At 37.8% G+C, this 17,748-nt stretch overlaps 3 protein-coding genes across 4 annotated transcripts; 1 reads left to right on the top strand and 2 right to left on the bottom strand.

The window, feature by feature from the left end:
- The first annotated feature begins 906 nt into the window (after positions 1–906).
- On the top strand, positions 907–6,904 carry LOC103335487 (extra-large guanine nucleotide-binding protein 1-like). Of its 2 annotated transcripts, none has more exons than XM_089053894.1 (8): positions 907–2,495; positions 2,612–2,749; positions 2,838–2,942; positions 3,037–3,204; positions 3,908–4,091; positions 5,009–5,250; positions 5,506–5,669; positions 6,161–6,456. In XM_089053894.1, exons 1-8 carry the CDS (start codon positions 1,335–1,337, stop codon positions 6,306–6,308), a joined length of 2,310 nt encoding a protein of 769 aa, XP_088910020.1. In that variant the 5' UTR covers positions 907–1,334; the 3' UTR covers positions 6,309–6,456. The 2 variants fall into 2 exon arrangements, with proteins under 2 accessions (XP_088910020.1, XP_008236720.1); XM_008238498.2 differs by having other exon boundaries at positions 930–2,495; positions 6,208–6,904.
- A 151-nt stretch (positions 6,905–7,055) lies between these two features.
- On the bottom strand, positions 7,056–12,122 carry LOC103335521 (TMV resistance protein N-like). The gene is made up of 5 exons (XM_089053892.1): positions 11,500–12,122; positions 9,926–11,033; positions 9,523–9,798; positions 7,576–9,404; positions 7,056–7,403 (listed from the first exon to the last, which is right to left on the bottom strand). The coding sequence occupies exons 1-4, from the start codon at positions 11,994–11,996 to the stop codon at positions 7,788–7,790; spliced, it is 3,498 nt and encodes a 1,165-aa protein (XP_088910018.1). The 5' UTR covers positions 11,997–12,122; the 3' UTR covers positions 7,056–7,403; positions 7,576–7,787.
- Positions 12,123–13,138: 1,016 nt separating this feature from the next.
- Positions 13,139–14,825, bottom strand: LOC148916267 (F-box protein At5g49610-like). The gene has a single exon (XM_089053896.1). It carries the CDS (start codon positions 14,695–14,697, stop codon positions 13,318–13,320), a length of 1,380 nt encoding a protein of 459 aa, XP_088910022.1. The 5' UTR covers positions 14,698–14,825; the 3' UTR covers positions 13,139–13,317.
- Between the last annotated feature and the right edge of the window lie 2,923 nt (positions 14,826–17,748).

The following is a 17,748-nucleotide window of genomic DNA, read 5'->3' as shown; positions in this document are numbered from 1 at the left end:
CGTATGTTCGCATTTAATTAGATTAAATACTTTAAATTGGAAATTTACTTGGAGTCGGGGTGTTACACCCTAAATACACAAAATTACCAATAACAGTCCAACTTCGTCTGAAAGAGACCCCCAATGGTTGGAACATCGGAGACGTTGTTTTCTCTAAACAAAGAAACGGTTCTAATAAGTTCTTTGATTTTTAACCATGCAAAATTAGGAACTTTTAAATATGTTTTGACCGTTGGTTGTCCTTTTGTTTTTGTCTTTTTGGAAGACCAAACTTTTAGATGCATATTGCATTTAGAATCCCCCCTACTTACCTTCCCACTAGTTGAAAGTTATCCAACTTGTTCCTTTCTATTCTTTCCTACACACGAAGTTAGTTTTGTTTTGATTCCCTAATTTCAAACACCACTTGTATGTATACACATATATATATATATATTATAGTACAAGCGATTGGGGAGGGGTTCATGCGGCTTATATGAAACAGTTAAATAATTGAAGGGTAAAATTGGAAAATTAATGCGTCCAAAGAAAACTCTTTGTTTTAAAAATAGAATTTACCTTCTCCATGGGACTGATTTTTACATAATAATTCTTCATATGACTAAATCAACCACGAGTAATATTCAGTTATATTTTATAGAGTTAGACGAATTGATCAAACGAAAATGCAGAGACAAAAAAATGTTATATTAAACTCGTTGAGAAAATCCGACGTGATGATTAGTTGACCCAGAAAATTGCAGCCGGCCGGAGCTCATTGCTTCAAGAGTCAAAGAGACTACCAAAAGTCGACATGTGACTGTACGGAATCATGTTTTACTCACAGGGACGACGCGAACGACGTCGTTCGGGAATGAAACAAGAGAGGTAGCAGATTTACTTCCTATAGATAGCTACAGAGAATCATAACCCCTTCAACCTAAGACTCAGTCGCATGGGTTTTGAGTGTGGTGATTTGCTTCTCTTGTTGTGAGAAATTCGTCAGCAGCTTCCTCTCATCATCGCGTGGAGAACATGGGAAGTCAACTTATTGGTCTTCGCCCGAGTCCGTGTCTCCACACCCGTGACTTTCACCAAAGAGTCCCCGTATTGTTTATGTTTTGTTTGTTTGTTTGGGGCAAGGCGGAGGAGGTTGGGGTGTTTCAGCTCAAAATTCCAGAGCTTTTCCTCGATGGGTTTGTGAAAATTTTCAATTTTTCTTCATCGGTTTTGTTGAATCATCGTTTTGCTTCATGGGTTTGCAAGGTCAATGCTTAATCTTCATGGGTTTTTGATATCAACGGTTATGGTATTGAAATTGCCTGCTTTCTGCTGATTTTTTCCATAACTCTGATATGGCTGCTATTATGAGAAAACTGAGTCATGCTATGGCTTCAAGTGCTGTTCACGGTGATCGTGATGACCATGAAGACTTTAGCACAGAATTGGAATACTCATTTGCAATAGAGTACCGTGGTCCTCCTTTGGCTTATGATATCCCAAATGCAGTTCCTGTTGATCTTGACCAAATCCCCACTGCTGCTCCAGTTTCTTCAGCCTCTCTATTGCACAATTTATCACTCCCAGTGATTCAACCGATTGCAAAATCCAACCCTTCTAACAAGAAACCCAGAGAAGAGGCAAAACTTGAAAGTGAAGCAAAGCCAGAAAAGGCCATTTTTTCTTCCAATTCAGTGGCCCCTGTTGCACTGGAATATAAGAATGGAGAAAAGGATGTCTCTACTTTATCAGATAAACTTGGAAGCTCTGGGAAATTGGGTTTCTCTTGTAGGCTCTCTGGAAGCTTGGAGGATGTGTTGGAATTACCTGATGATGGTCAAGAAGCTCAAGGCTTTCAAAGTTATATGAGCCCTGGTAATTGGGGATCGTCAGAGTCTGGTTCAAGCTCACGGAGTCTTTACTCTGAGGTTTTCTCTGGTAGAGAGGAAGCTGGCGGGGATGAAACGCCTCACCATGTTAAAAGGCCATCAACTGTGACTTTTCGCGATCCTGATTCGAATGACATAGTTCAGGAAGAAGAATTTGAACTTTCTGATAGGGATGAAAATGTGCAGGTGAGGCCAAGGGTTGAGAGGAATGGGACTAAAGGCTCGTGCTTTCGATGTGGGAAAGGAAACAGATTCACTGACAAGGAGGTTTGCATTGTTTGTGGTGCAAAGTATTGTTTTAATTGTGTGCTGAGAGCAATGGGGTCAATGCCAGAAGGAAGGAAATGTGTTACTTGCATTGGTTTTGGGATTGATGAGTCAAGGCGAAAGAAGCTGGGAAAGTGTTCTAGGATGCTCAAGCGGCTTCTCACTAAATTGGAAGTTGAACTGATAATGGAAGCCGAGATATCTTGCCAACCAAATCAACTTCCAGGAAATCTTATTTTTGTGAACGACGAACCTCTTTCACCAGAAGAGCTTGTTCGATTGCAAGGTTGCAGAAACCCACCCAAAAAGCTAAAACCAGGATGTTATTGGTATGATAATGTATCTGGGTTTTGGGGAAAGGTAAAAATTGAACTCAGCTCGAAATATTTGTTTGTTTCAGCTTGTTAATATTAGACCTCTATATTGTTGTGCAACTTGCACTGCACTGAGATAATTGTCCTGCTTTAATTGAACAGGAAGGGCATAAGCCTTGCCAAATTATTAGCCCCCAGCTGAATGTTGGAGGACACATAAGGCGAGATGCTAGTAAAGGGGATACAAACATATTGATAAACGGTCGGGAGATTACTAAATTAGAGGCCTTCATACTGCAGGTTTTTGTACTAGACTTGTTCAAGTTCGTTGGTATTATAAACTTTGGAAAAACACATTATATTGATGCCATCTGTTGAACGTATGCAGTTGGCAGGAGTCCCATGTGAAGGAAATCTTCATTACTGGGTGAATGCAGATGGGTCCTATCAGGAAGAGGGAATGAATAAAGTAAAAGGAAAAATATGGGACAAGGTATGCATGCATGTGTATATGCAATTACTTGCGTGTCTTTCCTATCAATCTTATGCATCAAGCATCCCTTAACTGTCAAGTTACTTCTTTACAGACTAGTATAAAGCTGGTTTGTAACGTCTTGTCGCTGCCAGTTCCTTCTGATTGTGCAAATGTTTCTGTGGATGAAGTGAACACCCAGAACTCCGTTGAAGAGAAAATGCCTAGCAAACTTGTTCTAGTTGGGTATCGCAAATCTGGCACAAGCACTATATTTAAACAGGTAAGACATTGGTGGAGGGAATTACACGATTACACATCTCTTAGTACAGTAAAATTTGTAACCTAATTGGTGCATTTCTATTACATAGCTTCAGGGTCTTACAAAATTATTTGTTGTGGAAAACATTAGATGATAGTAATCAACATCAAAACTTGACAGCCAAATCAGCATTGGCATGACTTGAAGTTTTCAAGAAACTTGTTGCTGATTAATTTTCAGTAAATGTGTATACCTGTAAAAAGTTGAAGGTGCATACAGAAACGTACAAACACATGCCTTTGTGTGGATTTTTCTTAATGCATTACTATACATGTGTTTTTCTTAGTGCACCGTATCAGCAGCAGCACATTCTATTTAGAATTTTTTATAACTATCAAGTGCAAATATGGACATAGATAACTAAACATAACTTCGTTTTCCTTTTGCTGGAGCAATCTTATCATGAAAGCCTATATCAAGTAAGTCATTCCACATTTGTAATAGGATCCAATGTTCTATATTTGTGTACTTTTATATTGTGTTCAATAAACTATTGGAAGGACATTGTGATACTAACTTAAACATTTCTTAGTAAGTGGTTGTGTATTTGTTCAATGTAAAACAGTGCTACTAGGAATGTTACTTTTAGAAACACTTCATTCCAATAAATTTATTCTGAATACTGCCTGGAATTTTTGTGACACTAAGTACTTGCTTATTTTAGGCCAAGCTTCTGTATAATGTTCCTTTCTCTGAAGATGAGCTGCAAAATATAAAGTTCATGATCCAAAGCAGATTGTACAGTTATCTTGGTATACTGCTTGAGGGGCGTGAATGGTTTGAAGAAGAATGTTTGCTTGAGAAGAGCAAAGGAAAAGGACAGCTTCTAGATGAACGTGGCCCTTCGGGTACAATAAAAACTGATACCTTGTTTTATTCACTACATTATGTTTACATAATCTGGTCTTTTTTTACATCAATATGTAACAATTGTGTACGGATAGCAATTCATCCACTAAAGTCAGTTGTCCTGTTCATCTCTAACTTTAGATAAATTAGTTTTTTCAATTAAAATAGATGAGATCTTAGATTTTCTTTTTGTTCAGATAGGAAACATACATTTGTATTAAACATAAAAGAAAGATGAGGCACCCTTTGCAAGATCTTAGTAAGTTAACTTTTCTCAAGTGTGTAGAAATTTACCAAGCACGTGGAAAAAAAGGCCAGCATTGATTTTTTCTGCCTCACAAACTATGTAAATAATCTACCGTGGGACAAATTTATACAATTCTTATCTTCTGTATGATCTTCCCAGGTTTATGGCTTCATACTTTTTCATCTCAGCTGTGTGATTCTTTATTTGATTCGTGAATTGTTCATCCAATTTGTTTCTGACCATTGAGTGTCTAAACCTTCCACCCATGGTTTCTCAGTTATCTATCTAATAGTGCTTTAATAAAAAGCGTTATCACCTATAAATTAATTATAAAGGAAAAACATATTTGTTTTCACTGATATTAATCGGGTAATTGGACTTTATTTGAAGGACTACATGGGTTGCGTTAAAGCTTTCAGTTAGAATTTCATTATGGTATCTTTGTATCACAGCTTGCTTCTTTTGAATACTTTTGGTGCTTCTTGTGGGTTACTGATCTTTCGATTTCCTATCAAGTTGATATATCTTTCTATTAGTTGATTATCACCTTACCATTTTGCTTACAAATAACATATGAAACAGCAAGTATGATGCTTACCTTTTGTATAAATTATTGCTATCAGTTTTTTCATTATGGAGTCATGTCTGAAGTTTGTTACTTAACGACAGGGAATGCAAGCCGGCTTAACAATAAAACAAAATATTCCATTGGCCCAAGACTGAAATCTTTTGCAGATTGGCTCATCAAAGCTATGGTATCCGGTAATTTAGAAGCCATATTTCCAGCAGCTACTCGTGAATATGCACCATTCATTGAGGAGTTGTGGAAGGATCCTGCTATTCAGGCCACATATGACCGGAGGAATGAAATAGAAATGCTACCCAGACCAGCCACTTATTTTCTTAATCGGGTGAGATCACGCTCTGTGGTCCCTGTCCTCTCTAGTTTTAGCCAATTCACATTCTCAAAGTGCTTGTTCTCGTATTTTTTGTTTGTTTAAGTTTAATCTCTCTTAGCTTTAAGTATTTGAGTTTTCAATTATTTGATGCGCCAGATGCTCAGAATGTTCGTTTGATCTTGTGGATAAATTTAGATACGAATATGGAATGTGGATAATATTGGATAATATACCCTTGTTAATCAATTTATATACCTTTCTTTGCAGGCTGTTGAGATTTCAAGGACAGATTATGAGCTCTCAAACATTGACATCTTGTATGCTGAAGGAATCACTTCATCCAACAGCCTTACTAGCATGGAATTTGCATTTCCCATGTCAGAAGGAAATAGCAATTTGGATCCTCCCTATCAGCATGACCCTTCTTTAAGGTTAGGGTTCCTGATTCATGCCTGAATTAAATGATGTTTGAGCAATACATGCTTTAATTATTCTTCATTGAGCGTGATTTTGGCCAAATCTATTGCTTAATGTTGTTGCTGATTAAATTTATTTTTGACGTGCATTGCCCAATGGATAGAAATGGATGTGCAGTCGTAGATCATTTATAACTGGGACTAGTCATCAACAAAAGTATTATTTGAAAATGAAACTTATAAAATACTTGCATCATAAGTAGTGAAATTGGATTATATAATTTGCTAATGAAGGGAAACAGCGGCAAGGAAAATATCTGTTCGAGGCCAATTGATCATTAAGTTACTTGAAAGCACAAGAAATTTCCAAGATATGGTATTGAATTCAAAATTTCAAAGTTTTAAATGGTCCTTTTTTTCCAGTCTCTTAATTATTGAAATAATGACGAGCATTCTGTTTATCTAAAAAAAACTGAAACATTCTTATTTCATGTGTTGACAAACAGGGTATCAAAGTGCCTTTTAACATGCATTGGCATGCTTTTCTTTGCAGATACCAACTCATTAGAGTGCATCATAGCAGCCTTGGAGGAAACTGCAAGTTGGTGGAGATGTTTGAAGATGTTGATATGGTCCTATTTTGTGTTGCATTGACAGACTACGATGAGTTGTCTGTAGATTCTAATGGCATTTCAATGAACAAGATGATGGCAAGTAAGCAGCTCTTTGAAAATATTGTTACTCATCCGGCCCTTGACCACAAAGACTTCCTCCTGATACTCAACAAGTTTGATCTGTTCGAAGAAAAGATCGACGAAGTCCCTCTCAGTCGATGTGAATGGTTTCATGACTTCAATCCAGTGACCAGCCAAAATCCCAGCAGCAGCAATAATAACAGTAATAACACCACATTGGCTCACCGAGCCTTTCAGTATGTTGCAATGAAGTTCAAAAGACTCTTTCGTTCTTTAACAGATAGAAAGTTGTTTGTTTCACTGGTTACGGCATTAGAGCCTGACACTGTAGATGAAGCTCTCAAATATGCTCGTGAGATTCAAAAGTGGGACGAAGAGGTACCCAGATTAGTTAATGAGTTATCATCTGCTAGCATGGATGCAAGTTCTTCTGCGTAAATGTGAGTAAATGTGGCTTGTAAGGCCTGCATCCATTACATTTGTTCAAATTGTTTGTATACATGCACTCCGGAACACAGATATATAAGAAGAAAATAGAGTTCAGATTATTTTCTATTTTTTTGTTGGTATTGCTTCTCATAACTTATGCGGAAGTTGACACGGCGGATTAGCAAATGAATAAGAATAATATCTTTCCAATAGGCTGTCTGAAATTTTATTTGTTTGAAAAAGCAAAAGTCTGCCTGCACAACTACAAGTATTGAAGAAAACCAAATGCCCAAATGGGTTGATAAGTCGTCTTTAGTTTCCCCCAAGTGCTCACCATGAAGTTCATGTAATAAAACACCATATGTTATTGCCTAAAATTACATAATACAGTATGTGCATGGTTGTGGTAACTGAAAGAATATGGAGCAAGATAGAAAAGCAAAAACTCTCCCATAGAAAAATTATACTAACAAGGCTCAGCTCAATCTACAATAAAGAAACAACCCACAAACAAAAACCATCGTATCTTGAGAAAAAAGAAACAGTTCAACTTCCTCATCGAAAATGGAGTATTGAAGCAGCTGCAGCATGCCTTCTGCTTCCACATTTTCTTCAGTAGTGCATGCTGCAAAACCAGAACACATCAAACATAGTTAGTTACGAGCAACTAATTTGGAATATAACTATTTAAAACCTAGAAACATAATCATGAGGATGAATGGATGATAAAGAAAGAGAGGCAAACCCATAAAACTTTTTATGAGCTGCTTTCTCAGAAACAACTTAGAGGTCCTCACCTGTTAGTTGGGAAGTATGTACGTATTTGTTTCCGAAAATACTTTGCCTCATTATCCTGTAGGAGGAACTCATATACTTTCATATCAATCACAGTTTGACATGTGTGCATAAATTTTTCTTTTTGACGAATTATTTTTGCATATGTGTCAAATTGTGATTCTCCTTCCGGAGGAGGAAAAACAATGACCTATTTGTCCAGTACAGGGAAAAACTAATCAGAATGTATACTGTCTTCGTCCCGAAGGATCCGGTGGACCCCGGCACTTTTAAAGGCCAGTGAACTTTCACAAGTAAAATTGACTCGACACATGCAAGGCAGCGACTCATCATCCATCCAATGTCCCCACGTCTCTATCCTTGAAAGGTCTGGAATATAGTAGAGCCACGCATGAGCTGCCTCTATCTCTAATGAACCATAAAAAGTTGTTTTAGCTTTACCAATGCATTCTTCATTGATGCAAATTTCGGCTTCAAAAAAGATGGACTCATCATAAGATTTATTTTGCGTGTTCTGATGAAAAGTAGCCCAGAGGGCCAATCCATTGTTCTCCAACATTTCAGGGATTTCAACACAAACTTCACATTTACCACTTGGCTCCGACAAATCCGTACGACTGCTGAACCACCTCGGAACTTCACTTCCTGGAAATATAACTCCAAATTTAGATTGCTGAGAAGAGAGACAGAGAGAGAACAGAGCCGCGTGATCATTCACTGAAGTGTATTTATTCTCTACCATATAAGCCAGATTGTCACAGAGTCTCCGGCAATTTGATAAGTTGAGGCTCTTAATCATTTTCGATTCTTTACGTTCCAAAATGTTCCACAGTTTTGAAAATCTTTCCAGTGATATGCAACCACTGGCCCGTACATGTTTCACTTTTGGTGGAAGTTCTGGAATTTCTTCAAGCCTCTTACAACCAGCCAGGGAAAGATGCTTCAACTTGACAAATTTGCAAATGGATTCGGGAAGACTAACAAAGTTGCCTCCTGAAAGGTCTATACTTTCCAATGTGGAAAGACAACCAGGAGTACGAAGAAAATCACCCTCCAACGATATGCAACCACCTAACCCTACATGCCTTAACTTTTGTGGAAGTTCTGGAATTTCTCGAAGCCTCTTGCAATCATATAGGTTAAGTCGCGACAAGTTGAAAAATTTGCTAATGCATTCGGGAAGACTAACAAAATTGCCTCCTGAAAGGTCTAGGATTTCTAAGGTCGGTAGACAATCAAGATTACCAAGAAAAGCACTTTCTGATAAATTACATCCTCCCATATCGAGTAAACGTAGCTCTGGAAGAGCTAAATTGCCTTCACACTCATTTTCAGGCTTCATCTTATTTGGAAATGTAACAAGTTTTGGACAATCCATTAAATAAAATCGCTGCAGATGTTGCAACTCATAAATGCTGCTCGGTAGATGGCTAAGGTTTTCACATTGATATAACTCTAAGTCTTGAAGATTAACGAGATATCTAATTGATGAAGGCAACTCTTTGATGGCAGTGCCGGATAGATTCATTCTTGTTGTGCATTCCATCTTTGCCAAAATTTCGGGGAAATACTCGAGCTTTTTGCAATCATTAAGAATAATAAGTGTCAGAGATTTCAACTTGACTCCTCTTGGAAACCTAGTGAGATTAAAACAATCAACAAGTCTCAATATGGCAAGCTTATCAAGGAATCCAACAGATGAATGCACCTCAACTAAACTTGTACAGAAGTTTAGATCCAACTCCACTAAGCTTGAGAGTCCAGAGAAGTCGGGGATTTTTGTTAGGAACTCGCAACTTTGAAAACTTATATGTTTTAACGTTGCCAGACCCTGTAACATCAAAAAAATAAAAAAGAAGAAAGCGTCACATGATAAGCTTTAAAGAAATTTACAACATGCACAAACTAAACTTCTGAAAATAACAACGGATAGGTAACATTTAAAATACCTTGAATCCATTCCCCAGTTGTTCGATACGACTGTCACGCAGTTTGAGCTCAACAAGTTTCTTTGGATTAAAGCTGGAAGGCAAAGCTTTTAATGGACATTCAGGCCAATCAAGGAATCTCAAATCATTGGATAGATAACCAACTTCTCCAGAGAAGTGTGCGTTACAGTTTATGAAAAGTTGAAGATTTTTCATCTTTGTGAAGCTTTTAGCACTCAGGCGTATCTCATATGGTTCCGGCAAGTTTACCATAATTTTTTGAATAGTGTCTGTTCCCTAGTATGAAAAAGCGAGTATTGGCAAAGCAAGTTCCTTATTAAATTTATAAACATGAATCCCCAAATTCTACAATGGGATTTAAATAAAACTTACATATATATAGGTATATGTATATTCTACTTACTGTATTTTCAGTTAGAACACGGTAAACATCTTTGTGAAACCACAATCTGCTACGCTTTCCAGGCTCATTTGGCGATTCGTGACGAACTATTTCTCTACCCATTTCTTCGACCAAGTCATGCATGCAAATTCTATTTACATGATCAACATATAGGAGAGCCTTTTCTATGAGTACTTCAATACCATAGATAGGGTTGAGATCACACCCTTCTAGCATGTTTATCACATAGTTCTTACCTTTACCTTTAAAGAAACATGCAATGTCAAGGAAAACTTCTTTCACCGGATATTCTAGTGCATTGTAGCTTATTTTCAGAACTTCATGAATCTCTTCAATAGGAAATCTTGGTTGACTTTCTAACATAGTTTTCCATTGATTTAAACTTCGACCACAAAGATGTGAACCTAAAACCATAAGAGCTAACGGAAGGCCTTGGGCGTAGTCTACTACAGTTTTTGTGAGTTTCATATAATCATCCTCCGAATTGCTATTTCTTGTGAAGCCATTCCAACTGATGAAGAGCTTAAGAGCTTCAGAACTATCTAATTCCTTGACCTTGTATATAAAATTAACTTGATGAGCAGTTAGCAAATGTTTATCTCTTGTCGTTATGATAATTCGGCTGCCGAAACCAAACCAATCAAGCCCTCCTGCAAGTTTGTTCAACTGGTCCAAATGATTCACATCATCAAGAATTAAGAGAACTCTTTTATGTTTCAACCTTTCCTTTATCACATTTACTCCTCTATCAACACTGTTCAAATTCAATTCTTTTTCTCCTAGAATCTCAAGAAGAAGAATCTTTTGTAGTTGGACGAGGCCTCCATATGGCATTGGATAGTCTTTAACATTTGCTAAAAAACAGCTGGCTTCAAACTTAGAGGAAATTGAATTGAAAACAGCTTTAGCAATTGTTGTCTTACCTATTCCACCGATCCCCCATACCCCAACCATGCGAACATCATTTGCCCCAACACCTAAAAGCTTATGAATATCTTGCAGACGAGACTCTATTCCCACGGGGTACTTCGCCACATTCAAGATGTTCTGGGTTGATACTTGTACAGAAATTTCTTCAACAATGGCAACTATAAAATTAGATTCATGGCTGCAAATTTAAAAGCATATACAGTTAATGAATTGATCTTTGTTATGTGTGCGGAAACATATGTGAGTACCTTATTTATTTATTTTTATTGACACCACATATGTCTTAACTTTCATTTTCAAATCCCTCTTCCTCATTGATAAAAAAGTATCATGTTATTGAAAATCATGAAACACATCGATGTATATATCAGAGTACATATTTTTCCACATGTAATAGTCTATACAAGAAGCAGCTCAAGTAGCATTGGAATGGGGTCAAAAAGTAGTATAGGGGCTAGGTTCAAATCCTATTATAACCCCCCAAAAAAAAAGTATATATATATATATTTGTAGAGATCAATATACAGCTTTTGGATCCTACACTTAAAACTTATCGGTTTTTATATGAAAAAGCTCAATCAGAAGATAGATAACCCTCAAATATAGACAAAAGCTAGTAAGCTATATTGTAGTAAGAAAGATACCCGTCCAAGAGCGACCACCCAGACAAATTTGCTGCTTTGGTAAGTGCTGCCCTCCATATCTTTACCTTCTCCTTGTTATCTTTGAACTTGCGTTCATGTTTGGCAAGTGCCTTTCCAAAACTACCTCTCTGGTTTCGTACATCTGATGGATCCACCTTATAAAAAATTGGCCAAACCATTTGTTGCTTCAATTCTTTACACTCGAGAATCTTAACGAGTTCATCCAAGCACCACGTTGAAGTTGCGTAGTTTTCAGAGAAAACAATGATAGAAATCCTTGACTCTTCAATAGCTTTGAGAAGTGCTGGTGATACTTCTTCTCCTCTTCTAAGCTCATAATCTATGAAGGTTTTGATACCCCTTTGAATCAAATTTCTGTGCAAATGGCCGGTAAAATTGTTGCGTGTATCCTCACCCCGAAAACTCAGAAAGACATCATATGTCCATGAGTGAGTAACATGAGAGAAAGAGGCTCCTTGAGTGGTCGTTGAATCCATAACTAAACAACACGAGTAAAGGTTTGTGTGCACGCCAGATAACTAAACAGGATGAGATGTTAGGCCTCTTTGCTCTTGCTGGGCTTCATCATATAATGCAAAGCAGCCAAGGAGTTTCCTGCTACCTTTCACAAGAATGTGAAAAGTCAACTGAATAAGATCAAGGAAAAAAGCAAACACATAAACAATAATATAAGCCAAGGGCCGTTTACCAATTCAGCAGCAGACGTGGTAGTTGGGGGTGTTGAATAGTTGAAAAAGACCTTCCCTGAGCAGACCTGAAATCTAAAAGAAAAAAAATTGAAGATATGAGAAAAAAAGAAGTCAAAATTGATCAGTTTTCTCCTTATTTGTGGTGGATGTTACCATGGCAGATCTAGCAAAGAAAAAAGAACAGAGAATATTTAGTGTCCTCATCGCAGAATTAATGTAAAATGGGCTGATTAAATTTATTATTGACGTGCTATGTGGATAGAAATTTCTGACTGTTTATAACTGGGACTAGTCATCAACACTATGTATTAGCACATGGTTATGGATGAAAGTTATAAGATACTTAAACAATAAATGCTGAAATTGGATAATGCGTTGCCATAAAGGGAAACATAGGTAAGGGAAATATCTCTGTGATGTTAATTGATCAATAAGTTACTTGAAATCAGGGTATAGCAATTTCATTTCCAATACTTAGTCTTGACAGAGTTTTAAAAGGCAAGACTTAGGGGTGCCTTGAGGCTCAAGTTGGGGCAAGGCGGTGATTAAGAATCTCGCCTATAGCTCTTATACTCTCATGAAATTTTAGTTCTCATCACTTTTATTAATGGAAGAAGGTATATATGTTACCCATCCTAAATCTTTCTGTGCTTACTGTAATTAGTTGTTAATCTTAGATAGTACTGTTTACATTTCAACTGTTGGAATGTGTTGAAATGTTAGCACAGAAACCTTGTGCAAGAGACTCAATTTTCATTGTTGTAGAAAGGACCGGATGCAGCGCGGAAACACAGGTTTGCGGATCGACAAATGTCCCAAAAAGATAAATTGAAATCCATCAACAACTAGAATCTACCAGAAAATAGAGAAAATCTCTATCCTTAATTAATAATATGATAAAACTGATTAAGACAATGCCATGAGTTGGCTTAAATAGAAAACCAAGAAATCCTAAAACCGTAGGAAACCCTAAGTTCCAGAATATTCATAAAACTTAACTAATAAGAAAACTAATTAAATTCATATCAGGAAAATAATATCCTGATTGATAACTTATCCTAAAAAAATATATAAATATAATTTAAATCTTCTCAAGAAATCAAGCAACCTAAAAATCCCAATGATACGCGTTGAAGCTCTGTTTTTGTCTAGTAGTAACTGGTGTCGGCCACCATGGGATCGCAAATGGGTAGACAGCTCTCCTACGGTGATTCTGAATTGTACCATAATTAAGCGGAGTGTTCAAATAACGCATTATCCATCCTTCACCGTTAATGTTGAACATGACAACGTGTCCAATAAAATCTACATACAAGATATCATCATCATTTGGGTCGAAAGCAAGCAACATTATCTCATCGTGCCAGCAGCCCTGATCTCTCCATTTCCTGATCACTGGATTTTGTGAAAACATCCCGTTCAGGGAAATTCTGCGTACTAAAAGCCAATTGCTATCGTTATCAACCTGATCATCTTTCAACTCCCAAACACTCAGCTGATCCACGACTCCATCGTCATTATTTCCGCTGAACTGGCACATTCGCAGACGCTCTCCTCCTCCTCCAACTCTACACACACTTAGGAGATCAAATGTTGCAGTGACAGGGACCTGATCATCTTCAGGCTTATCAATGAAACGACAATTATATTTTTTAGCAACATTGATGTTTGAATAGGGATCCAAACCAATAATAGAGCCAGCACTACTGCTCATCCAGTACAGCATTCCATTGTAAGCAACGCCTTCATGTCTTACATCCAGATAGAAGTTTCTTGGGCATAACAAAATTGTTTCTGTCCATTTACCAGTCTCAGAAGAGAAAATCTCTGCTTTGAATTGGACGGAACCCCCTGGAAATTCAGGAATTATACGCACAACCCTGTACCTATACTCAGTATTAAGCTGGAATGATGCTTTACTAGTACTAGTTTCTTCTTTTCTTTGGTCAGCATCTTCCTTGCATTCCTTATAGTAGGGATCACAGATGAATCCAACACCTACTTCCTCGTGGCATTGAGGAGGAGAAGGAAGAGCTTCCCACTGCTTGGTGTATGCATTGCAAAGGTAGTAATCACGTTGAAAACGCATGGTTGCACAACATAAAACTAAGTCGTTATATGTTCCTACCACCATTGGTTCACCCTCTTCTGTCTTGACAGGCCCTTGAAAACAAGGGAGGCATCTCAAAGAGAACTTGAGTTTTTCGGGCTCTGGAGGCTGCTTGGACATGGAAAAGAACTTGCTTGTGCACTTTGGATTTGTGAAGAATTCTCTTCTGTGCTCTGGATTTGTGAAGATTAGTCTAGGGCGTGGAATGGGCGTTTGGTTATCATTTTGTTGACGTAGAAATCGGCCAAGAAAATAAGGATTATAAACGAGACTATACCAACGCTTCGACACACACGTGCATTGAACTGCATATTCACGGGGGAGTCGACAAAGGATTTCAACCAATACGAAATCAGAGAGATCATCAAGATTGAACATGGTGGTGGGTTTTGATATATATAAGTTTCAATGGCGATGTTTTTTTTTAAAATCTTTGTAAGTGGGACTCACAGAGTGGTCCAAGAGATTGAGATATATTGTAGTGTTGAAGCTTCGTTTTCTGTTGGTAGAAGTAGTATCACCAGGTCTCGTGGTGAAATTAAGACGGACGGATTGATGGGCAGATCGATTGCAGAGAGATTTTGGGAGTTGGGAAGTGCGTATGTCTTGAGCGTTTTGGAGATTTTGGGGTAAAGCTACAGAATCTTTATATAGTTTATGTACTTACGAATCCCAGTACAAGTGAAATAAGATATCCCAACCCAATACAAAAAGAAATAGGAAAGGAATACAAAAAGAAATAGGAAAGGAATACAAAAAGAAAGGAAAATCTGCATAAATGCCATATGAACTTTTAGGTTTGTGCTAATATCACTTGAACTTTTTATTTTTATTTTGGCTTATTTACTGTAGTATCCCTTGAAACTTTGGTCAAATCTCACTTTATCCCCCGAAAGTTAAAATGATCCACTTAACCCCCTTGACCAAGGTTTGGTGTTCCAATTTGCCCCATACCGTTATCTCCATTAATAATTCCGTCAATTTTGATGACGTGGCATGATTGTTTTAATCTTTTTACCATAAGGGATGATGTGTGAGATGTAGGCCCCACTTTTTCTACTTAAGTAGACTAAAATATTAATAAAAAATTATAATTAAATAATGTAATTACTTGTTAATATAAAAAAATGGAAAAAATGGAAAAAAATTAATATTAAAAACAATCTCTTCTTCTCCATTGCTCTCCCTTTGTCGTCCTCTCCCCTTCCCCTAACTTCACACCATCAGACCACCACCACTACTCCAACCCAAGGACACCTTCACCACCACCACTCCAACCTTACCCAACATCACCTACCCAACAACCAACCCTTATCACCCTCCCACCACACAATTTCTCAAGACACCTTCACCTCTCTCTCTGTTCCTCTCTCTTCTCCTAAGCCTAGCCCCGACATTCACCCACCCACCCACGACCTCCCCTTCCTTAGCCCCTTATTCTTTGCAATCATCAAGGAAGGGAGGTCTTGGGTGGGTGGGATGTCGGGCTTGGGAGAAGAGAGAGGAAAGAGGGAGAGGTGGGGTGTCTTGAGAAGTTGTGTGGTGGGAGGATGGTAAGGGTTGGTTCTGGGTGGGTGATGTTGGGTAAGGTTGGAGTGGTGGTGGTGAAGGTGGCTTTGGGTTGGAGAAGTGCTTGTGATATTTACTGTTGGAAACAAGAGCTTTTCTGATGGCAAGTATTTAGAAGAAAAACTGATGAATTGATAATAGCAGTGACGATTGTTTAAATAGCCTTACAAAGAGTAACCTAAGAATGAAAGAACAACCCACATTTAACAAACCTATTACGTGGTAACAGACTAAGTCAAAACAAACAAATACTCCCTAAACAATAGGGATTTATTAACCAAGCAGTAACACACTAACAATAATTCTAACTGCAACCTAACAATTCCTCCCTTAAACTGAATGCAGCTTCCAATCAGTTTACACAAGGTTCTGGACAAACACCTAACATACTTCGCAGCTTCACAAACGCATCCAACTTGAGAGGTTTTGTCATCACATCTGCAATTTGTTCTTGACTGTTGCAATGCACCATTTCCACAGTTCCTGCCTTTATAAGATCACAAAGAAAATGGAAACGAACGTTTATATGCTTGCTGCGTCCATGCATCACTGGATTCTTTGCAAGTTCAATTGCTGAGCTACTATCACAGTGAACAATTGTAGGCCTATCTTGCTTTTCACCAAGCATCTCAAAAATCCTTCTCAACCATACTACCTGACATGCATAAGAGGTAGCAACAATGAACTCTGCCTCAGTGGTAGATAGAGTTACTATCGGCTGTTTCTTTGATGACCAGGACATAGCTCCTGAATCTGAATAAGAAAACGTAACCTGAGGTGCTCTTCCTGTCTTCTTGGTCTCTAGCATAGTCACAATCTGTGTAAACATTCAACTCTCATTTTCCTCCCTTCTTGTAGAACACCCCAAAAATCAGTTGTTCCTCTTACATATCTTAAAATTCTCTTTGCTGCCTCCATGTGAAGCTCAGTAGGATTACTCATATACCTGCTAATAAGACTTACCACAAACATCATGTCTGGTCTAGTAGCAGTTAAATACATGAGGCGTCGCACAATTTGTTTGTAGATGGTGTTGTCTACTTTTACTCCATCTTCATCTCTCAAAAGTTTGCAACTTGGGACAATGGGATTAAGAACCGGATTGCTTTTATTCATTCCAAACTTTTCAAGCACCTCCAAAGCATATTTCTTTTGGCTAATGAATATTCCATCAGTTCTTTGCATAACTTCGATACCAAGAAAATACCTCATCTTCCCAAGATCAGTCATGTCAAACTCAAGCTTCATTGATCTCTTAAACTCAGCAAACATAGATTCATCATTGCCAGTAAATATGAGATTATCAACATAAAGACTCACAATTAGAATTTTACCTTCCTTTGCTGTCTTTGTGAACAAAGTGTGTTCATAATGACATCTTTCAAATCCTTCCTTCATGAAATAAGCCTTTATACGACTATACCAAGCTCGTGGAGCTTGCATAAGCCCGTATAAAGCCTTTTTGAGCCTATAGACTTTCTTTTCATTGCCCTTGCGCACATAACCTTGAGGCTGCTCAACAAACACTTCCTCATTTAATTCCTCATGCAGGAAGGCAGACTTCACGTCCAGCTGGTCGATTGTCCATTGTCTTTGAGCTGCAAGTGCTATTACAAGACGGATCGTATCCAACCGTGCCACAGGTGCAAACACTTCTGTATAGTCTATCCCATGTTGTAGAGAATATCCTTTTGCTACGAGCCTTGCCTTATACTTGTCTACTTCTCCTTTCTCATTAAGCTTCATTTTATATACCCACTTCACTCCAATCTTCTTTCCCCAGCAGGTAACTCCTTCAATTCCCATGTATCATTCTTTTCTATTGCTTTGATTTCTGAATCCAGGGCTTTTCTCCATTTT

This window comes from Prunus mume, linkage group LG6 (assembly GCF_029339155.1).
Source record: "Prunus mume cultivar Tortuosa linkage group LG6, ASM2933915v1, whole genome shotgun sequence".
Classification (NCBI taxonomy): domain Eukaryota; kingdom Viridiplantae; phylum Streptophyta; class Magnoliopsida; order Rosales; family Rosaceae; genus Prunus; species Prunus mume.
The sequence above is the reverse complement of the archived record's forward strand: the minus strand, read 5'-3'. Positions and strand labels throughout refer to the sequence as shown.

Bases quoted from the DNA above. Each gene is read 5' to 3' on its own strand.
- LOC148916267 (XM_089053896.1), bottom strand. From the start codon at position 14,697: ATGTTCAATCTTGATGATCTCTCTGATTTCGTATTGGTTGAAATCCTT.
- LOC103335521 (XM_089053892.1), bottom strand. From the start codon at position 11,996: ATGGATTCAACGACCACTCAAGGAGCCTCTTTCTCTCATGTTACTCAC. The intron at 11,034-11,499 runs GTATCTTTCTTA...TTAAATTTGCAG, and splicing joins GGGTGGTCGCTCTTGGACGG to CCATGAATCTAATTTTATAG. The intron at 9,799-9,925 runs GTAAGTAGAATA...TTTTCATACTAG, and splicing joins GTGTTCTAACTGAAAATACA to GGAACAGACACTATTCAAAA.
- LOC103335487 (XM_008238498.2), top strand. From the start codon at position 1,335: ATGGCTGCTATTATGAGAAAACTGAGTCATGCTATGGCTTCAAGTGCT. The intron at 2,750-2,837 runs GTTTTTGTACTA...GAACGTATGCAG, and splicing joins TAGAGGCCTTCATACTGCAG to TTGGCAGGAGTCCCATGTGA. The intron at 5,251-5,505 runs GTGAGATCACGC...CTTTCTTTGCAG, and splicing joins CCACTTATTTTCTTAATCGG to GCTGTTGAGATTTCAAGGAC.